At 35.1% G+C, this 19,677-nt stretch overlaps 1 protein-coding gene across 1 annotated transcript; it reads left to right on the top strand.

Annotated features, from left to right (window-relative positions):
• The first annotated feature begins 11,253 nt into the window (after nucleotides 1-11,253).
• On the top strand, nucleotides 11,254-12,333 carry LOC6570381. The gene has a single exon (XM_001996575.3). It carries the CDS (start codon nucleotides 11,295-11,297, stop codon nucleotides 12,207-12,209), a length of 915 nt encoding a protein of 304 aa, XP_001996611.2. The 5' UTR covers nucleotides 11,254-11,294; the 3' UTR covers nucleotides 12,210-12,333.
• Nucleotides 12,334-19,677: the final 7,344 nt, after the last annotated feature.

Genomic DNA, 19,677 nt, shown 5'->3' with positions numbered 1-19,677 from the left:
TAATATTATTTGGGCGTTGCGCAATCAATTTTCATATTTGCAATTATTTTAATGCACATAAATAAGCTCAACAAAATATATTTGTCTTGCACAAATGAATTGGCAAAACTACCAACATTTCATTAAATATATTAATATTTGCCAATCAATTATTGCACCTGCAATAAGCAAAAAGCATTTACAGTTCGTAAATTTGCTTAGGTTATGACAAAATTAGTACTTTACAAATTAATCGCAATCGATTAAATAACATCTGCTATAAGCGGCTTAAAAATAGTTACGAGAATTAAAATTATGTGTGTACAGAGATATATAAGCTGAACCCTTTTAAAATAAGTAGGAAGGGCATAATGAAGTTGTCTGACCATCTATCTCAGATACTCAACGGGGCAATGATAATTTTAAATGTAGGAGAAAAGTTTTCGGATGCTTTTTTTCATATTATAGATAGCGATACCCCCCTGAATAACTAGTAACGATTCAAATCGAATAATAGAACTAGTGTAATAATAAATAGTGTTTTAAATACATAGTCCACAAGTTTACCATGTAGATATATATACAAATATAGACAATCTGTAGTAGTTTCATCAAGATACAGACTTTGTTAACCAAACCGTGTTTGCAAATTGAACAAACTACTTTACTATTTACATACATACCTGCGTGTATTTGTGATAATCGCAGCGAACAGAAATATGTGTGTGAGCATTCTGTGTATTCTACAGCTCATCGAAATCTGTGAATGCACACGTTAAATAGAAGCTGTGCTTTAAACGACTATAACTGCTGTGGCTGAGCAATTCTCCCAGTCGAACTCTCTTAACTATACCAATTTAATGTGTTATCATAGGTTTTGTTATTCGTTTACCAACAGTTGTGACAATTTAGAATTTCAAATGTTATTTTTATTATTTCTTTTCTTTTTATCGTATTTTTTGTATCGCTGTTAGCTTATTGAACACGCATTGATTTGCACAATATAGTTATATTGATTTTACAGCGAAAAGTTCAGTTTTCAATATGAGAAAATGTGCACAATACTATACCTGTTCTACCCTTTTGCGAACAGGCTATATTTATTTAATGTTACTATATATATATTAATGTTATACGATTGTAGATTTGTTAAAATCAATCATTTCTATTTCAGATGTCGATTACTTGGCTTACTTTACTTAACATATTTATATATTTATATAGTAAGTGGACTTAAATATTTTTAAGTGTGGTAAAGGTATTTCAAAGTCAAGCAAATCGCAACAACATTTTGGCTTGTTTTTCTTTGCTACTGAACTGCAAACTATTATATTTTAACGAACTAACGAATTTGGTTGATTGAACACAAACAATGCGTAAAACTGGCCAGTGACAAATGCAACAAGTAAAAAATATTTGTATTTACCATCTAAGCAGGGCTACGTGCACATTGCGGATAACTCCAAATATTTGAGTTTCATCTAAAAACACAGACAATAACTCGTAAAATATGCTGATTTTTATTCTTTTGTTTTGTGCATCAATGGAACGCAAACTGGGCAGTGTAAATATTTGATAAGCTTAACTATTGAGTTTTATTCATTGAATTACTCAAAAAGGTGAAGAATTTAATTTTTTTATTTTTGTCAAATAATAATTTAAATATGGTAAAAATTTATATAAGGAGATATGGAAAATGAATGTGTATTATAATTATTATAATTTTACCTTTTTTGTATAATTTTAAATAGGTTCTTATAGTTTTTATATAAAAGCTATGATTGCCAGAATTAATTTGCAATTAAATACCCCCAGAATTGTATACATTTATTTTTTGCTTATTCCTTTTTTGTCTGCCGACTGATATTATAAATAAATAAATATAAAGACTTAAGCGGCAGCAGGTCATATTTAACAATTTCTGGGCACTCCAACTAAAATTGAGATGGTATGTCATCTTAACCTGGTTGTATTTTTTTGTACTGATTAAGAAATACAAAAAACTGTAAGCCAAATACAGGGTATTTTCCAGTTATCATTTTCAAATTGCTGAAATCAGTGTTAGTTCCTTTGTTGTTTCGCTGTTAGATTCTATTTGCCCTGCTTAGACATTTTTGCAACTGAAGCGCACTGCGTGCGCCGAATAAAGGGATTGGGCAATGTCAGCCCGCAAAAAACTTTGTAGCACGTGATTGCCGGGACTATAAACAATAACAATAGCAAACATACACGCACACTGGCTCTCAAATGTGTTCGTTCACGTTCCCGCTTTATGACATTTTATTGGCAGCATTTTATTCGAAACGCGTGAGTCGCAAGAAAACGTTTTTTCTTTGTTTTTTTTTTTACTTCTTTGGTTTTTGTGCTTTGCGTTTATTATGCATAGTATGAAAAAAGCAAGCATGGAGTAGATTGATGAGTCAGTCATAGAATAATAAAGCATAGAATACGTGCATTAGTTTATTGAGCAATTCATTTCGATTTAAGTTTGCCTTGAACGATTCGCTGCAAAGCTTAATGTGTAAACATCAATTTCAGCAATAGCTCACATTTATTTCACTGAAAAGTAATGCATGCTTTAAACTCAGCATTTAAATTGCGGAGCAGCTTTTTTGAAGCATGTCGAAAAGTTTGTTGCCTGCTCTTGTCGTTGTGTGGCTGTGTAAACAAACGACAATGCAACACGTCAACACGACTGGAGGTTGCAGTTTTGTGCCTGTACACTAAACAAATTTTATTTGCTCACACATTGAGGAAAAGTTTTCACATTGCCAGTGGCTATGGGCGCCATTGGGGCAATGGAAAAGCAGCAGCAGTACCAGAAGCAGCAGCAGTACCAGCAGCAGCAGGAGCAGCAGCATGTTTACGATTTTCATCTTGTACAAGTTTATTCAATGCCCGCTATCCCCTGGCCCTCAGCCCAACTGCTGCTGCTGTTCGCTTGCCAGCCCTGCTTGCAACGTCATTTTGCCTCGTAGTCAACGGAACTGCAGAAATATCAACCTCCTCCTCCTTCTCTACTACTATTGCAACTAGCTACTGTCTGAAGGCATTCGAGCTCGCCAAAGTCAAATAGTCAAACTGTCAAACTGCATGTCGATATATTCTTTAGCGTCTAGTTTGCTGCCTTACTATAATGATTTCAGTTGTCAGATGTTGTTGCCCGTTTGACGGGGCGTATGCGCAATTTTCCAGCCTGATTGAAATAAATCGTCGATGTGCTTGTTTGCCTGCTAGGGCTTCTGTTTATGTTTATGTTTATGTTCATGTTTGTGTTCATGTTTGTATTCATGCTTGTGTTTATATTTGTGTACGTGAGTGTGGGGATGTCTGTTTCGGTCACATTTGGCATGACCCGTTTTTTATTTATATATGCAATTTTGCTATTTTTCACAGGTGAACCAATCGACAGTTTTGTGCATTTATTGCGCAATTGTTATGCTCTATCGCTTAAGGAGAGCTCCTTAAATGGGGGCTTGTCAATCCTATTCGAACATAAAATGTGTCATCGATTCTTAAATATATATATATTTAAGCTTGTATTTATACTGAATGTATATGCATAAAGTAGATTAATAAATCCAAATTATGATTCAAAATATAGTATCGCCAATTATTTCATTTTATATTTTACATTTTATTCTTTTGATACCCATTTTAATAACAACTTTTCTACTTTGCAACTTTGAGTCTTCGTGATTTTTTATTAAATTTATTTTATTTTTTCAGTCTTTCTTTTATGTGAACTCAATTTGGTCAGCTTTAAATAAATAAACAGCTGACTGGCACAAAAACTGTTTCTATTTACATAAGAAGAAAAAAAAAACATGAATAGAAAACGGAAAGTGAAAAAAAAGGAATCTGCAAAATCAAACATTCCCCATAAGCGGACAAACTTGTCACTCAAAGTAATCAATCAGGTCGCAAGTTGGCACTTTGATCCTTGGTCCCTACATTGCTGCCTTAAGCTTTTGCCGCTTGACTTTTTAACAATTTTCTTATTTTTTTGATGTTGTTTTTTTCCTGTCTGCCTGGTCCTTGACCATTACGCATAAGAGCAGATCCGGCGCAAGCCGGTGTAAGTGTCTTTGAGCTGCAACTTTATTCTTCTGCTGTGGAAATCTCAGTACTGATTAATTGCCGCCTCTTAACGACGTGGCTTAACACTCAAGGGTCGTCGGCTGAGAGGCTTTATTCACTTCACTCACAACGACAACAACAGCAGCAACAGCAGCAGCCTCATTCCCTGGCATGGCTTGCAATTCCCCTCTAGGCAAAAGGTCGAATTAATAACGAGTTTTACTTTCTGCATCCCTCGACACAGTTTTTCAGCCAGGGTCAACGTTGCTGTGCGTTTGGTAATTCTCAGCACATACAACATGCATTGAGTTGCATTTTTAATTAATTGAAATAAAGCAGACGCACTCGGTCCCTGGCTGCCCTTTTGAAGGCTAACGGCACTTTGAATTGAGGTTAAAGCGTTTTAAGGGCCAATTTCATGTTGTTGATTTTATTAACAATTTAAAGCTTGTTCGCAATTTAAGCAAAACTATTTATTTACAAAAAAATAGATGACCCTGTCATAGGAATTGTAATTTTAATTAATCTTTTTAACTAAAAGTTTATGTTGTTAGAATATTCCCTTCTGCGATAACAAAAGATTTGTATTTCTATCAGACCCGATAAAGATTTAAAAATAAATTAACAAACGCGGAATTTTATCATATAACAATCAAGATCGACAAGAGAATGCTATAATCGGCAAACCTATAAATATACATATATATATTATAACACGATCTAAATTAAAAAAAATTTTACTATCCGATATTAATTTGCCAAATAATAATTTCTCAGTGTGAAATTTAAGCAACCTCATGTACTTTTAGATTTCAAATTTGGCATTCCATTTCCAATATTATTCTACTTTCACTTTCGAAACAATAATTTCCTTCTAATTGCTTTCGTCAGCAATCCTCTTCGCACTTAACACAAATATTTCGACGTTCCAAATTCTATTGTTTTTGCTGAATATTTTTACGATATTTAAGACCGCCACAAATTTGTTAAATATTTCAAACAGTTGCAGAAGTCAAGTCATTCAAATCAGCCCACTGTGCTGTCGAGAACTAATTGTCTAATGAGCCGAATTTACAAACAATACTTAAGCAATTTTCTTATTTCTGAAAGTTTAGCTGTTTTTAGCACATTTACTTCAATTAGAAAATGGGCTTTAAAATGATGCACGAGTGGTGGCAACATTACTAAAATGCTACAAAGTACATGATATAGATACAATTGTGTTTGCTTGTGCTTGTGCTTGTGTTTGTTGTGTAATTACACAAATGCATTTATGTTGCACAGAGACCGAAACACATTCACGCACACTCACACACTCATACACTCACACTCACACACTCATGCACAAAGTTGCAGACGTTTTGTATTTGTGCAGCCATTCAGAACAGAACAAAACAGAACAAAACATAACATGAACACACAAACATACAAAAATAAAAGTACATACAGCAAAGGGTAAACAAAATATGTATGTATGCCAACATTTTAGATACACTCGGGCAAACACACATAACCATCCATACCCACACACACACACATACACACGCTTATATATATATATATATAATCAGTGGCATTTTCATTTGGCTGCATCAGCACAAAAGCGAACCGGCTCAGACTTAATTAAAATTTCATTGTATGTGGTTCACCTTTTACTTTTTTCCCGTTCGTATCCTGATTTTACCCTTCGTCAGTTTAGCAATTGTTTTTGTGTTAATGCGTTTGGCCCTTGTCATATTGTTAGCCTCGACCCTCGAGACACAGACAATGGCCACTTGTTTGCCTTGTGTTTTTGCCACGACTTTCTTTGCCAGTTTCAACATTAGCAATTGCTTTTTCTCTTCGTAATTAGCGCCAACTGCATAAAAGTATGCAACGAAAATGCACACAGCCACACACCCACATTTAAATGGAAAGACACACCCTCTCAAGATAATTGGCGCTTTTTGGGCCACAGAAATAGTCGGTAGCTACTAATTTGCAAAAATTGCTGAAATAATTGGCCAGCATGATGTATTTTATTTTAAATTAAATGTTCTACATCCGCAAACAGGCCAAAAAGCCGCACTGCCACAGCACCACAGCTCGACTGCAATTGCCAGCACTTTTAGTCCGGAGTTTTACTCAGTTTTCTCCAACGGATCGACCCATGATATCATTCCGCATAATGCACTCATTTGCTCGTGCTTGGAATATGTTTTTTAGCTTGTTAGTTCAGTAATTTCTTTTTTTTAAGTTACTCATGGATTACATAAATTTTTTGATACATTTTTTATATAATAACAATAAATAAATGAGAATATTTTTTTCTATTACGTTTCAGTGTTCTGAAGAGCATTTCGAGTTCGTCTCATTTCTTTTCCGCTCCATAGACAGTTTTTTGGCAGACTTTTTGCTGTATATACAATTTATTTACTGCACATAAATTAACTAATTAGGTACATTTACATATGTGCAAATACAACAATTTTTGCGATCAATTTTTATCCATATTAAGTATACGTATGGCAGAATGCTTTAAAGCATCGAGCCACTTTAATCAAAGGAAGCCAAACGAAAATCTAAGGGCACAGACATTTTCCGTCAGAAAATCAATAATAAATACAATAATGCATATAAGAATATTAATGATGTTCAAACTCACGCCTGCGTGGAATTTGATTCGGCTGTTCTGTATTCTTTGCCTGGGGTCATCATGCCCAGGCGACAACGACAAGAAGATATAGACATACATATTAAGCGAAGGCATATTTATGGGTCAGCTGATTTGTGCGCATTTTTGTATTCTCTTTTGCATTAACAGCATCTCTGTCATCATTTATCATCGTTTGCCTGCATATGTTGGCCTTCAAGTGGATATAAAGCAAACCAGATACGGATACGTGTCTGTGCTTAACGATGGAGTGGATAACTTCATGATGGAGCATAAGGGCTTGAATCAATTTCAATATTTTCTTATGACAATTAAAGAGATATATATTTCCATAAGCATAATTTATTGGATATATTGATTCTCATATTTGTCATGGATATATTTCATACTTATATTAAACAGAAAACGGAAAAAATGTGTGTTCTTAATAGCATAAGCGTATGAAAAAATTATGTATATATGCATATATAAAATAAATAATGTAAAGAAGGATACTATTCCTTAAGTTAAAATTTGATAAAGAATATTCCAAACTTACCTTTGAATCTAATCAATTTTAAAACTCATTATTTAATATCAGATTTATAGAAATTTGTAGACATATTTTTGTTATAAATATGAATTATGAAATAATTTCACTCTAAATGCGACATAAATAATTTGTAATATGAAACCTATTTGCAATGGGAGTCAAATTTGCGGCTTATATTTATTAATAACTAAATTCAAGCTATGGACTGTTGAATTGAATCAAATAGTACGATTGCAATTTCCTACAATTATTGACTCCTTTGAAATATAAGCCCGATTACAGCTCATTTGAGTCCATTCAACGAATTTTACAAACCATTGCTCGATATTATGCCACTAAGTGAGTTTTCAAAATCAACTTCAAATTGGCAACCGACATGCGAATGTGTTTGTATGCCAACAACTTCAGTTCGCAGAGCCGCATCTATTTACAAATTAAGTGGAGTCTGAGGGTGTGTGTGTTTATGTTTGGGTTTGTGTTTGTACTATGAGCAGTGCTTGTGCTCGAGTTTGTATTTGTTTTACTGCCAGTGTATGTAAATGGGAATATTTCACTGGCAACTACAGCTCGCATAATGCCAGCAAATTCACCGCAAAACTATATGATTTGTTTGGCTGATGGTGCATCGGTTGAGCCCCGTCCACACTTTTAAACTGGTTTCAATTGCATAATTGCGCTTTTCAAATTTACACTCATCTGTTTGTCAGTACTCAGCGTTATTGGTTATTGCACCAAATGGAAATGTCAATCACTATTTTTGCTGAATGAATTCATTGTCATGATGCCACATATATAAGGCCTGACTGACACTTGAAACATTTGACAAATGTACGCTCAAAATTCGTTTTGTTTGTTGTATGACTCAATGATAATAACCAACTTATCTGATCGCACACGAATTGAACAAAGTGAAGTCCAAATAACAGCTAAATTCGATTACTAATTAGAAACCACGCACATTTGCCTTTGAACCATTATCAGCTTAATGGGTTACACTATTAACTGTCAAATATATCAGTAGGGCTTTATTTATTTATAATTTCCAATAAATTAGCCTATCACAAAGATATATAATGAATGTTAAGTGCTTCGCATTATAGTAATTAATTACACAATTAAATAAAACAACAACTAAGTCAGTCTGAAGAAATCTAAATTTAGAAAGAAAATTAGGAAAATATCCAACTTATTGTCAATTTTAGTCTAAATAAATACCGACACGCAAATCTGGTTAGTTTGATTCACATAACTTGTTACACCCAAAAACTTCTCATAAAACTACACATCTTTCGACCAATTGTGCCTATATGAAGTCTTCGACATGTACTCTTCAAGATAGCTTTGAAATTGAGACACAAAGTCATAAAGAAAAAGACAGACACATGGGCATGGCTATATCAACTCTGTTTATAATATATATATTTTTTTTGTGGGATCTCAAACACCTCCCTCAATGCGGTACTTCAAACTTTACAATAGTATTTTAATAGCATCCGCATAATACAAATTATATTTATACTAGATAGTAATAGAAAAGTACAATATAAAAGGTATTAAGTATGACAAACAAATCCAATTATAAATTCAATTATAAAATACGTATTCATATATAAAATAAATGCGTATTAAAATTAATTGTTGAGAATATATTGCACTTATAGTACTTCACACATTCCTATTTACAGCTCAAAATGCCAAAAACTTAATACAGATTTCATTCAAAAAGTGTTCTGGTTATTTGGATTAGTTTGTAGTATTCTGACGAATCTTTCAGCAATTTTTTTCTTTGCAAGTATTTGGCATCAATATGCAAATTTCATCTAAAAAATTTCTAAAATACTTCACCTGCTATTTGTGCATACTTCACTTGTCCTAAATTGCCTGTTCAACTCTGGCATTTTTTCATACAAACGTATACTCGTATCCGTATCCGTATCCGCTTCCGTTCCTTTTTCATTTTCTGACTATGACTCTTGCGTGTGCATCCCAAAAGTGGGTAAGTCTCCATTTTACGGCCGGCGCCTCGTAGCTGTCAAAGATAGAGACCCAGTCCCAAACTTGACACGCACCTTTTGCACTCACATCAAAGTGTCGATAAAGTTGGTGGCGGCACATACCAAAATAAAAAGGAAAGAAAAAAAGAACTATTGACAACTGTGCAATTTGTGTGTGAGCCGAAGAATATTTTTTGGAATTAAATTGTGTTGCAAACTTGGGAGCTAAGCGAGTTGAACCTATTTTTTGAAAAGGGAGCCAAAGACCTTTTTGCAGCTCATGGCATTAAAGTGCTGGCTTTTGTGGTGAAATTAAGATATAGGTGGCATATACCCATATCAAAATCGGACATGTGCTGGCCAAGTGGGATACAGACAATGCAATTGCCACCATTATTTAGCATTATATTATATATTATATAATATATAATATATAATATATAATATATAATATATAATATATAATATATAATATATAATATATAATATATAATATGTAATATATAACATATAACATATAATATATAATATATTGTGTATATAAAATGTATATTTACATATATATACATAAATAAAATTATATTTTTTTTCCGTTAGTCTTGAATGGCTAATCAAAGGCGATTAGAGAAGTAATTAATTAACTCTTTGTAATGCCAGCGACCCTTTTCATGGGTAGCCAGACCCTGCGCCTTGCTACTTAAGATGAAACTTGGCGTTGTGAGCCAAGGCCTAAGATGGCTACAACAACAAAACAATTGGCTGGCATTCTCGCCTAATTCTAAGCACAATCTCCATAGTATCTGGCCTCCAAAAAACTTGCGGGTGGCCAAAAGTTTAAATTGAAGTGCTCGGCATTCTGTCCATTTGGCGAGTATGAGCAAACTTTTCGAATTACCCGCGCACTTCTATAAATGGTTTTGAATGTCCGACCATTTTTGCTTTTTGTTCTCACAGACCAATCCAATTTTCATTTCGGTCCTGTCAAACTTGACTCCGAACTAAACTAAGAAAAATGAAATGCACAACAACAAATAACAAAGCATGGAAATCCGAGCTTCCAGAATAGAGACTATGGCTTGTTAGCTGGTCACTTGTTGGTTTTCTGTGTGGCCTGTTGGCAATAGATTTATTTTGAATGTCAAAATATTTTTGGTATACGTTGATCGAATTTTCGATAATAAAATTTTGATCAAATTTGACATGTGCTCATTATGATTCTAAGCACAATAAATAGGTTTTCTATTTCTAAAGTAGCTTACACTCAGAAAAAATTTAATTTTAGAAAGTAACTAACCTTATTACGGAAATATATTTTGAAAACTGAACATAAAACCAAGGATTGTCTTTTCTTAATTCCAGGGTAAATTTTTCGCAAATATAGAAAAAAACACCTTATATTAGAAATTAACTTTTAAAATTTTAAATAGTTTATTTAAATTTAATTTGGAAAACCTACGATTTCACGGCGATTTGAATCCGAGAGTAACTATCTCTAACACTAACATAGCACTAGAGAGAGCAAATTTCATAACTATATTCAGAATTTCACATGGAATTTTTTATAAAAAAACATGTCTACTTTTTAGAAATATTTTCTATTATTAAGTAATAGAAACGAAGACTTTCAAATTTTTGAATTCGTATATTATATTTTGTGTATGAGTATGCACTCGAAAGCGTTGTAGTGTTCCTAAGCATTACTATTTTATAGATAATTAATTAAGTTTACCAGGGATCTGTGTATTGTGTATGCATATTATCTTTGACCTGCCAATAAAAGCAAACTTTAAAACAAGAACAAGAAATTACCAGCCAAAAATTGTCTGACAAGCTTTCATCAAATGCAATTATTACATTGCATATATACCCATATTACCCATATAAATTGTTTATATTAAATAGTAACTTTTTATATCATCAAACAGGCCAAATCTCATACTTCAGTTGAATAAATATTCTCATTTTTATTTTACCAATACCGAACTCTAATCGAAATAGTCATAGTTTCTTTCTGCGTTTAAAAGATATGTTTATAAATTAAATTCAAGCCTTCAATATGCCTAGAGGTATATCAAAACATAAGCAGCAGCGAGACGAATTGGAAATAAATATGGAAAAGAAGTTGCAGGAGGCGAAGGACAACGAACAGAAAGAAATCAAACTCCAAGCAGCTGTGCATGGATTGTCTCGTGTACCAGGCAAATGTCCAGTTGGCAGATGCAAAGACGTAGTTTTCCCCTCCAACATGATGGTGCATGTGCTGCACAAGCATTTGCATTCGACGGGCATTACAAGCTCGGAGATGTATGAGCATAAGCCAGCGGTAATATGCTTTGATCCAATGGTTTGTGAATATGGCGTTAATAAGTGCTTGGCCACCTTCTTGTTTGGCGGAGTGGAGGGCAAACCACAAACGCTGCCGGGCCTCACCTATTTGAGTCAACATAATTCGGCGCTATTCAACGACAATCGCAAGTATGAGAATTATCTGCCCATTATGATGATGGCCTGTCGCAGCACCTGGTATGCCCATCTCAAGGATAAAATGTTGGAGCGCGAACTGGTCGGGATGAATGGCAGCAACGCTGGCATCTATGTCTTCTGGCTGGTTGCCCCAAAAACAACCCGCAATCTATACTATTCACTGACCATCTACGATCGCTATTATCTAAACTCGCGTAGCGTTATCCGCCTGGTGCGTGACTACGCCAGCTACCAGAATCCCAGCGATTTTATACCCATGGAGCAAAACTATTTATTGTTGCGCGATTCGGAAGTCAATGAACTCATGTTGGGTCCAAATCCGAAGGACAAGCAGTTTAGACCCGGCATACCTATGGAAATCATTATCTACGAAAATCCCACAGAGACGCCCGTGCAGCGTATCGGCAAAAAGAAGCTGCAAGAGGCACTAGAGCAGCTGCCAGATGATTACATAAGAAAATATGCTCCCCTATCAGGAGACTGGTAAAATATCAGTGCAAATGGACAATCTTTCGTTAGTCAGTACACTTCTATTTGGATTCAGCCACAGTTCAATTTGGTACTTTAAAATTCTAGTGTAAATAAAATTGATCGAAGTATATACAAATATATTTTATCAATGGAGATTATATATTTTAGTGAAATAAAGTTTAGTTGGGCTCAAATCAAGAACTTGCTACTTTAGTAGAGCATGGCTGATATAAAAACGAGTTAGACAAAATGAGAGCAAAACAAAATGAGAGCAAAACAAAATTATATTAAACAAAGCTAAACCAATCTCAGCACAGTAGTGTATGTAGAATATTAGTGAATTAATTGATATTATGCAGAGAGAATTATTCTGAAATGGAAGATTGTGTCTGCCTTAAAACCAGGATTTTTATTTCCCTAATTCCTTAGTGGAATCCTATAAAATTAAGAACACATATACATATATTATTTCCATGGTGTCTTTAAATAATTGTACACAGAATTAGAAATGCCTTTTTGTTCTTTATATTATCATTATTAAATATTAGCATTTTATTATTTCACAATCAATCACAATACTTGAACTTTTCTGTGTTGTGAGCAAAAACGAAATACCTCAAGGAATTTAATTGAAACTACAATTTGTCACTTGGTTCTCAACTTTATCTATACATATGCTTAATTGTATCTACATTTATCTTATAAATCTTATGGTTAGCTATAATTAATTACAACCATTAGCTGACTTGGTAAAATTATCACCTATTCCCCGGCGAACATCAATAATCGCATATGTAATGCCTGAGGCTAATCGTTATACAAGTTAATGAACGAATACATGAGGCATGCAACAGGCTTCACAGCAACTAGCAACTAATGCCACCGTTTCGGTCATTTATTTGACTCTTATTTAATTTTCATTACAAATTTGAGGCCGCACGTGATGTGCATGCAATACCATTTTCATTTTCATTTCCATTTCCATTCGCGTAGATGAGACTCAGATAATGTCATGCCCTGCTCCCTTCGCCCCTAGCTAAACTTGCCGCATTTGTATGCGCCATTAACACACGAAATACAATACAAAAATTAGTTCAAGCTCTGACAGCACAGACCGAGAGGGTTGGGGGTTGGGGTGATGGGAGATAGGGGAATAGAGAGAGAGAGAGAGAGAGAGAGAGAAAGACAATCAGGATATTATATTGCCTTCAGCTGGATACTGCTGCTTCTGTTGTCTGCTATTTTCCTGGTCGCCATTTAATTAAGCACTTAATTATTTAATGCGCTGATTGTGCAATATTTCAAACGTATCCTTTGCTCCTCGACTTAATGACAACTCATCCAATTGCATTGGCTTATCGCCCTATGCGTGTACAAGTCTGCATGTGCGTGTATGTGTGTGTGTCGAGTGTGTGCTGAGGTGTCATAATTACCACATGCAGGTGAAATTTAATCAACCAACCGCAACGCTGAGCACTGCTCAAGTCAAATTCAGCTGGGCATTAGTAATTAATGGGGATTTTCCACAAGGTTGCATTTAGTCGTATTATCATGGCATTTGCATTAGCATTGGCAGTTGATTAGCGAAATTCCTGTTATCTCAAAGGGCCATTAAACCAACATTTATGGACTTACTTCAGTTTAAATTATATTAATTTTGTTTTATACTAATAAAAATTTCAGGATTTCTATTATTTTCTACACCCTTATTTAAAATACAAAAATACACATATATGTAAGGCATTTACTGCACATGTTACCAGACCTCTGTTGCCCGTCTTTCAGCTGTTTTAATATAATTTCATTATGACTAGTAATTTTTCTAGACTGCCAGCCTTCATTACCATATGGTGGCAATAATTAAACTTAATGAAATTGCCAACATTTGTTGGCACTTCTATTATTCCTCAACTTGAAGCTAACTGGTTGGTTTTCATTGGTGGTCAGCTTTTCTTGCCTTTATCAAGTACGAGGGTCGTCTTAAAAGTCAGCGACTAGATAATCCAACTGGTTATATGCTAAGTTTTAAATTAAGTTCATCAAAGCAAAAATAATAAGCAAACAAAAAAACCTTTTTGGTCACTGTCTGATTTTCACGATCTGATTCTCAAAAGCAATGGCTTCCTGTTCATTTGCCTGTTATACAACAGAGAATTTGCCCTATTAATATTTGCATTCAACGGCATTCGACCACACCCCCCATTGCCTATTCTGCCAGTCAGCACTTAAAACAACACATTCGCCTTCGGCATTGTCAGTTGACAATGGCAACAGGCGCGACGAGCGGACGAGGAGCCGGGAAGTCGAGTTGGTTGGCAATGATGCGTATGAGCATTTTATGTGAGCGCCGCTCAGTATCTATATTTAAAAAGGCTCAAGCGGCACTTAACTTTAGTTCAGCCCATTTCCCACATTGCAGCACAGTGGGTAGAATCAATGAAAAAGCTTCGCTGATTTTTGTACACTTACAAAGAGTCTTTTATTGTTATTATGAACTGTGTAACGCATTTAAAAGAGACATATCCGATCCAATTAGATAAATATACTCTTGTACAGCAATAATCACTCGTTAATCATGAGGTTTCTTTAAGAAGGGGCAAGTGCATAGCAATGGAAATAGTAAATTATTAATGAAACATGATTTTAGTCTTTGTTTTGTTTTTATGTTACACAAACGCGATAAATTGCAAATGTCGGTCGCAAAATTATTCGTCGACCTGTAAAGCGTGGTTTAGCCAGGAAAATATGCTTAGTAGCTTGGGGAAACATATTTAAAGGGATAACATAGAAATCCTAAGCCCGACAAAGTTGATGGAAGAAGGGGAATAGAGCAAACAGGTGCAGTGCATGCAGGCGCCAAATAGCAATGTACCCAATTTAAAAACTTTTTAAGAATTACTAAGCCAAACTTACCAATAATAATACGCTACTAACATTGTTAAAAACAAAAATATATAAGCAAAAATGTATAAGCATTTACATAATAAAAACTTCAATTTTAATTGCTTTTACATTGGATATAGAAAAAAAAAATAAATAAATATAAATCAACTAACTAAATAACCATCTATAATTTCCAATTTTAATGCTTAGACAAAGTCAAAACTAAATTTTATTTCTTTCAAACACACGTCTGCTTACTTAGCTTTATTCACAACGATTGATTTCTTCTTATCGATCGATATCGATAACAATGTTATGGACAGATGTTATTTTACAAACTTATTCTACGTCACTAGTAGCCTGTTGCCTACATTACAAGTGGCCTGCTACAAAGATTTCTAGAGAACAGCATTTAAATAAAATGTTCATAATATTTCATTAAACCAGGCCCATTGTTAAAGTAGGTCGCATTTGCGTAACATACTTCTCTGCGTCGTGATTGGTTGACAAAGTTTATATGCTTAATCGCATAAATATAGCTTACGGCTATTAAGTAGAGATGAACAACGCTCATGGAGATCTAGCACATTTCTAATCAAGGGCTTTCATTATTTTACATAAAATCTCTGCCTGGCCTTAAATAATTGCACTTTATTTCCTTGAAGAGCTCTCAGTAGTTGTTAATTAACAATAATGAGTTGCAATTCAAAGCCATAGGATTGTTTTGTGCAAGTTGCTGATACAAATAAAGTTTTCTAGTTTACAAATCTATAACGAGACTCAAAATACCCTTTTGAAAGTAATAACAAAGGTGGCCAATATCAATATGCCAGGCTTTTATCAAAATATATTTTGTAAATAAACCACATACAATTACAGCATTAATATTAGATAATATTATTTTTATACTCTGAAGGTATCATAGTATACTGGTTTTGAGCAATGTCTGTCATGCTGTCTGTCCGTCTTTCCGTCTATATGAACGCAACTTTTGGCTATTATGGCCGCAGGTGTGGGCGTGGCATACAAATTTGAAATCAGTTCTAAAGGGCGGCTCCCAGTAATATACCTACCAAATTTGATGACTCTAACTTAAAATTGCAGAAGTTTTACCTTCGAAATCAGAGTATAAAAATCGATTTCACTTTTGCATAATAAAAAGCGCACACTGAATCAGATTAAAATGTCATAAGCGAGAAATGTCAGTCTATAAAATAAATATCGCATATTTCAATAAAGTACATATTGATTAAGCGAGAAATGTCAGTTTATAAACTGAATATCGCATATTTCAATAAATACACACATAAATTAAACATACAAATACATATACGTGTATTGGAGCTCCTCCCAATTGAAGAGAACATCATTTGGAGATATAATTAATTTCAGTGCCCTGCTTTTTTTCTTATAATCACTTATAATTATATTTGCATAACCAATTAGATAATAGAACTCGAGCAAGAAAACATCTGGGTATTGGTTGCAGCTGCTGAATACATTGAAAGCGAACTTTGGAAAACAAGTGCCTTTAATTTGCCAGAGCGCCTCAAGTTTATTTAAGGAGCATGTACCTTATGATACATGCGTAAGGAGATGTGGGGAGAGTGTGAAGAGGCGTGAAAGGTTGAAGGTCTCAAACGTGTTGTTCGACGTTGGGCTGATGTCAATTATCTCTGCATATATTGCTGCTCTGTTGAAACGTAGCGATGTGGAAAACTGTGACGGTGCGTCATTGGCAAACAACAAGAAAATCCCTTTTGCCAACAAGCGCCGCACACTGTAATTAAATGACACTCAGCAGAACTGCGCTGAATTGGGATGGACCCACTCACTCCAAAGCAGTCTGTGGCCAATGGAAATGCGCAAACAATGATGGGCAAACTCGATGCGCCCTCAAAGCTGACCCAATTAGCAGACTTGCTGGGAGAAAAGCCTGCGCTGTTTCCTTTAGCTTTTGCTTTAGCATCGCAGCATCGATGGTGATGATGGCGCTTAGCACTAGATGGGTTGCCACGTTTGGCAGACACGTTAATTAAATTATCACGTGTCAATTAATGCAGCTCCCAGGGCAACTAGCAATAAGAACTGACGCTAGTCACTTTTTCCCAGCTCACGGTGCGTATGAGTGATTTTAATACTTATACTTCTGCTTCGGATACTGCTGCTGCTTTTGCTGTTGCTATTCCTCCACTGTCTGCCAACTATCAACTGTCATAATTTTTCGCTGCCTTCCTGCCAGCTAAATTGTTGGCTCTTGATAACTTTGCCTTGCGAATTTATTTTTCCCGCCAGCGACCAAAAACTGTCACTCAAAAATTCTCGTTTGACTCTGCGTCAAAGTTGCCGCTTGTGGCATTGTTAGATTCTGCCCTGCCGCCTCCCTAGCACCCATGGAACCAACTAAAAAGTGTCGTTTATATTCTCTAGGGACCAACGCCCGCTTAAAGTTTTTCAATTAAACGTTTAAATTTTGCGCTGCTCAGGTTTAATTAAACTCAGCTCGCGGCCAAGAAGCGCTAACTGCCAGCGAACCTAGAATTTTGTTTAGATTTATGCTCAATTTGATTGGCAAAATGCCAGCGGCAAACACGAAATCATTTTGTGTGCTTAGGTTAATGAAGGCGAACCAGGAAACCCGACGTAAAGGTCTCACCACCTACAGCATTAAGCTACAAAGAAAATGTGGCCCTTAAGTGTATAAGCAAATAATCGCACAACTTATTTAGATTATACTTGAAGCTGAGTTAAGCTAATGCCGATTTACAGAAATAGCTTAAAGTAGCCTTTGCTTCAAAGTCTAAGTTTAAATGCGGGTTATGCTGTACATTTTAAAAATATCTGTAGTATATGTATCAATATATGTTTATGTATATCAGCATATCCGCATATATATCCTCAAATAATTAAATCGATACCTGACAGATATTAATATGGAATTGTCTTTAATTCGATCTAATTTAAACACTCTACGCTTAACATCACTTATAAATATATTAAAACGTCAGCTTAACGTAGGCAATTCTTAGCTTTCTGACAGATTTATTTAAAATAAAATCAATATGCCTTACGCTCGTCGTGTCTTTGGCTATAAAATGAGTAAATAAAATCCCAAAAATCATATTATTTAAAAGACTTTGTGTCTTGGTACAAAATATTTTTTCCAATTGCCCTTTCGAACATATGCAAGTCAATTCAAATAATTTGCTTCAATCTGTGCGCCCCGTCAAACTCAGATCCTCCAAATAAAAGAATCCTATTAATCGCATCGATAGGCAAAGCTTTGAATGCTGTGCAAATTTTATTCATTAAATACCCCATGCAATAACATTATACCAAAAACATATTTCATGCCTAACAAAAAGCTTAAAAGCCGACAAGCAGCTAGCTGTTTTTGTTGTTTTTGTTGCCACCTTAAAAGGATAACCACAAAACCGCAAAATTTGTGTTGCATTTGCCAGCTTGGCAACATTACAAACGCTTAGCTTATGTCTGAAAACATACGAATGTGTATGTGTGTATATATCTACGGAGCAGTCGATTTTAATGGCACACTTTTGGGCGCTGCGCCAACCACCTGTTCTGGCACTGTGGGTAGCCAACCGTTGGGTGGAGCAGGTGAGTGCGCAAATTCACATTCTCGAAAATGTGTCTCAGGTGTGAAACATCAACGGCACGTTATTGTCGCCATTGCAGTTGTTCATAATGGTTTGGCCGTAAGCCCCAGCAAAATGGTCAGGAACACGGGGCGCCACAATTATCCTGCTACGCTTTGGCCGCCTCGTGCATAAACATTAACAGGCCGTGTTTATCGCATCGCAGCATGCGGCGGTTGCAATTTTTATTTTTATATGTACATATAGATATATATATATATATATATATGTACATTATTTTATTATTTTTTTTTTTGGTTACTTGCTAGGTTCGTTTTTATTTTCACTTGAGCTTTTACGTGCGGTCTCGTTCTGCGCGTAATTATGTGCACCGGAAATGTTTAGAGCCGAAAAAAAATATGCAGCAATAACTTTAACGAGCAGCCAGGCACTTAAATTACATTGAAATAAAAGTGGGCACGCCCACAAATGCCAGCACACAACACACGCGCTGATCCTTTAAGTAACCAATGCGTATACTCGATTTTTATTGTTTGTCATTTGTTTTGGTTTTTCTGCACTCATTTCTTTTTTTGCTCTCGCTTGTTGGTTTGTTTGTTTTGAAGTTACAAGTTACAAGCTTCTGCGGGGCTCCCCAGCTGGCAGTAAAATTCAGGCAACAAATATGAAAAGAAAAGCTGAGCATTGCGTACAGGCTGCTGGGGGATTACTTTGCCAATTGGGCTGACATTGCAGCACGAAGTCTCAGCATTTTTTACCCACTTAGACGAAATTAGCTTCGCTTGCTGCGACAGTCTGTCCGTCTGCCTGTCTGTCTGTCTTTCTGGCTGCCTGATTGTCTGTCTTACGTTTATGTTGCCTGAATGTCTTTCGATGGAGGTTCGGCAGTGTCACTTTTTGTGTGTTTAATACAAGATTTTCATAGCATATTTTATATATGTATGCAGAGAACGTTAAGCTCAATTAAATTTTCGTTTTACAACC

This window comes from Drosophila grimshawi, unplaced genomic scaffold (genome assembly GCF_018153295.1).
Source record: "Drosophila grimshawi isolate 15287-2541.00 unplaced genomic scaffold, ASM1815329v1 contig_44, whole genome shotgun sequence".
In the NCBI taxonomy this organism is placed as follows: domain Eukaryota; kingdom Metazoa; phylum Arthropoda; class Insecta; order Diptera; family Drosophilidae; genus Drosophila; species Drosophila grimshawi.
The sequence above is the reverse complement of the archived record's forward strand: the minus strand, read 5'-3'. Positions and strand labels throughout refer to the sequence as shown.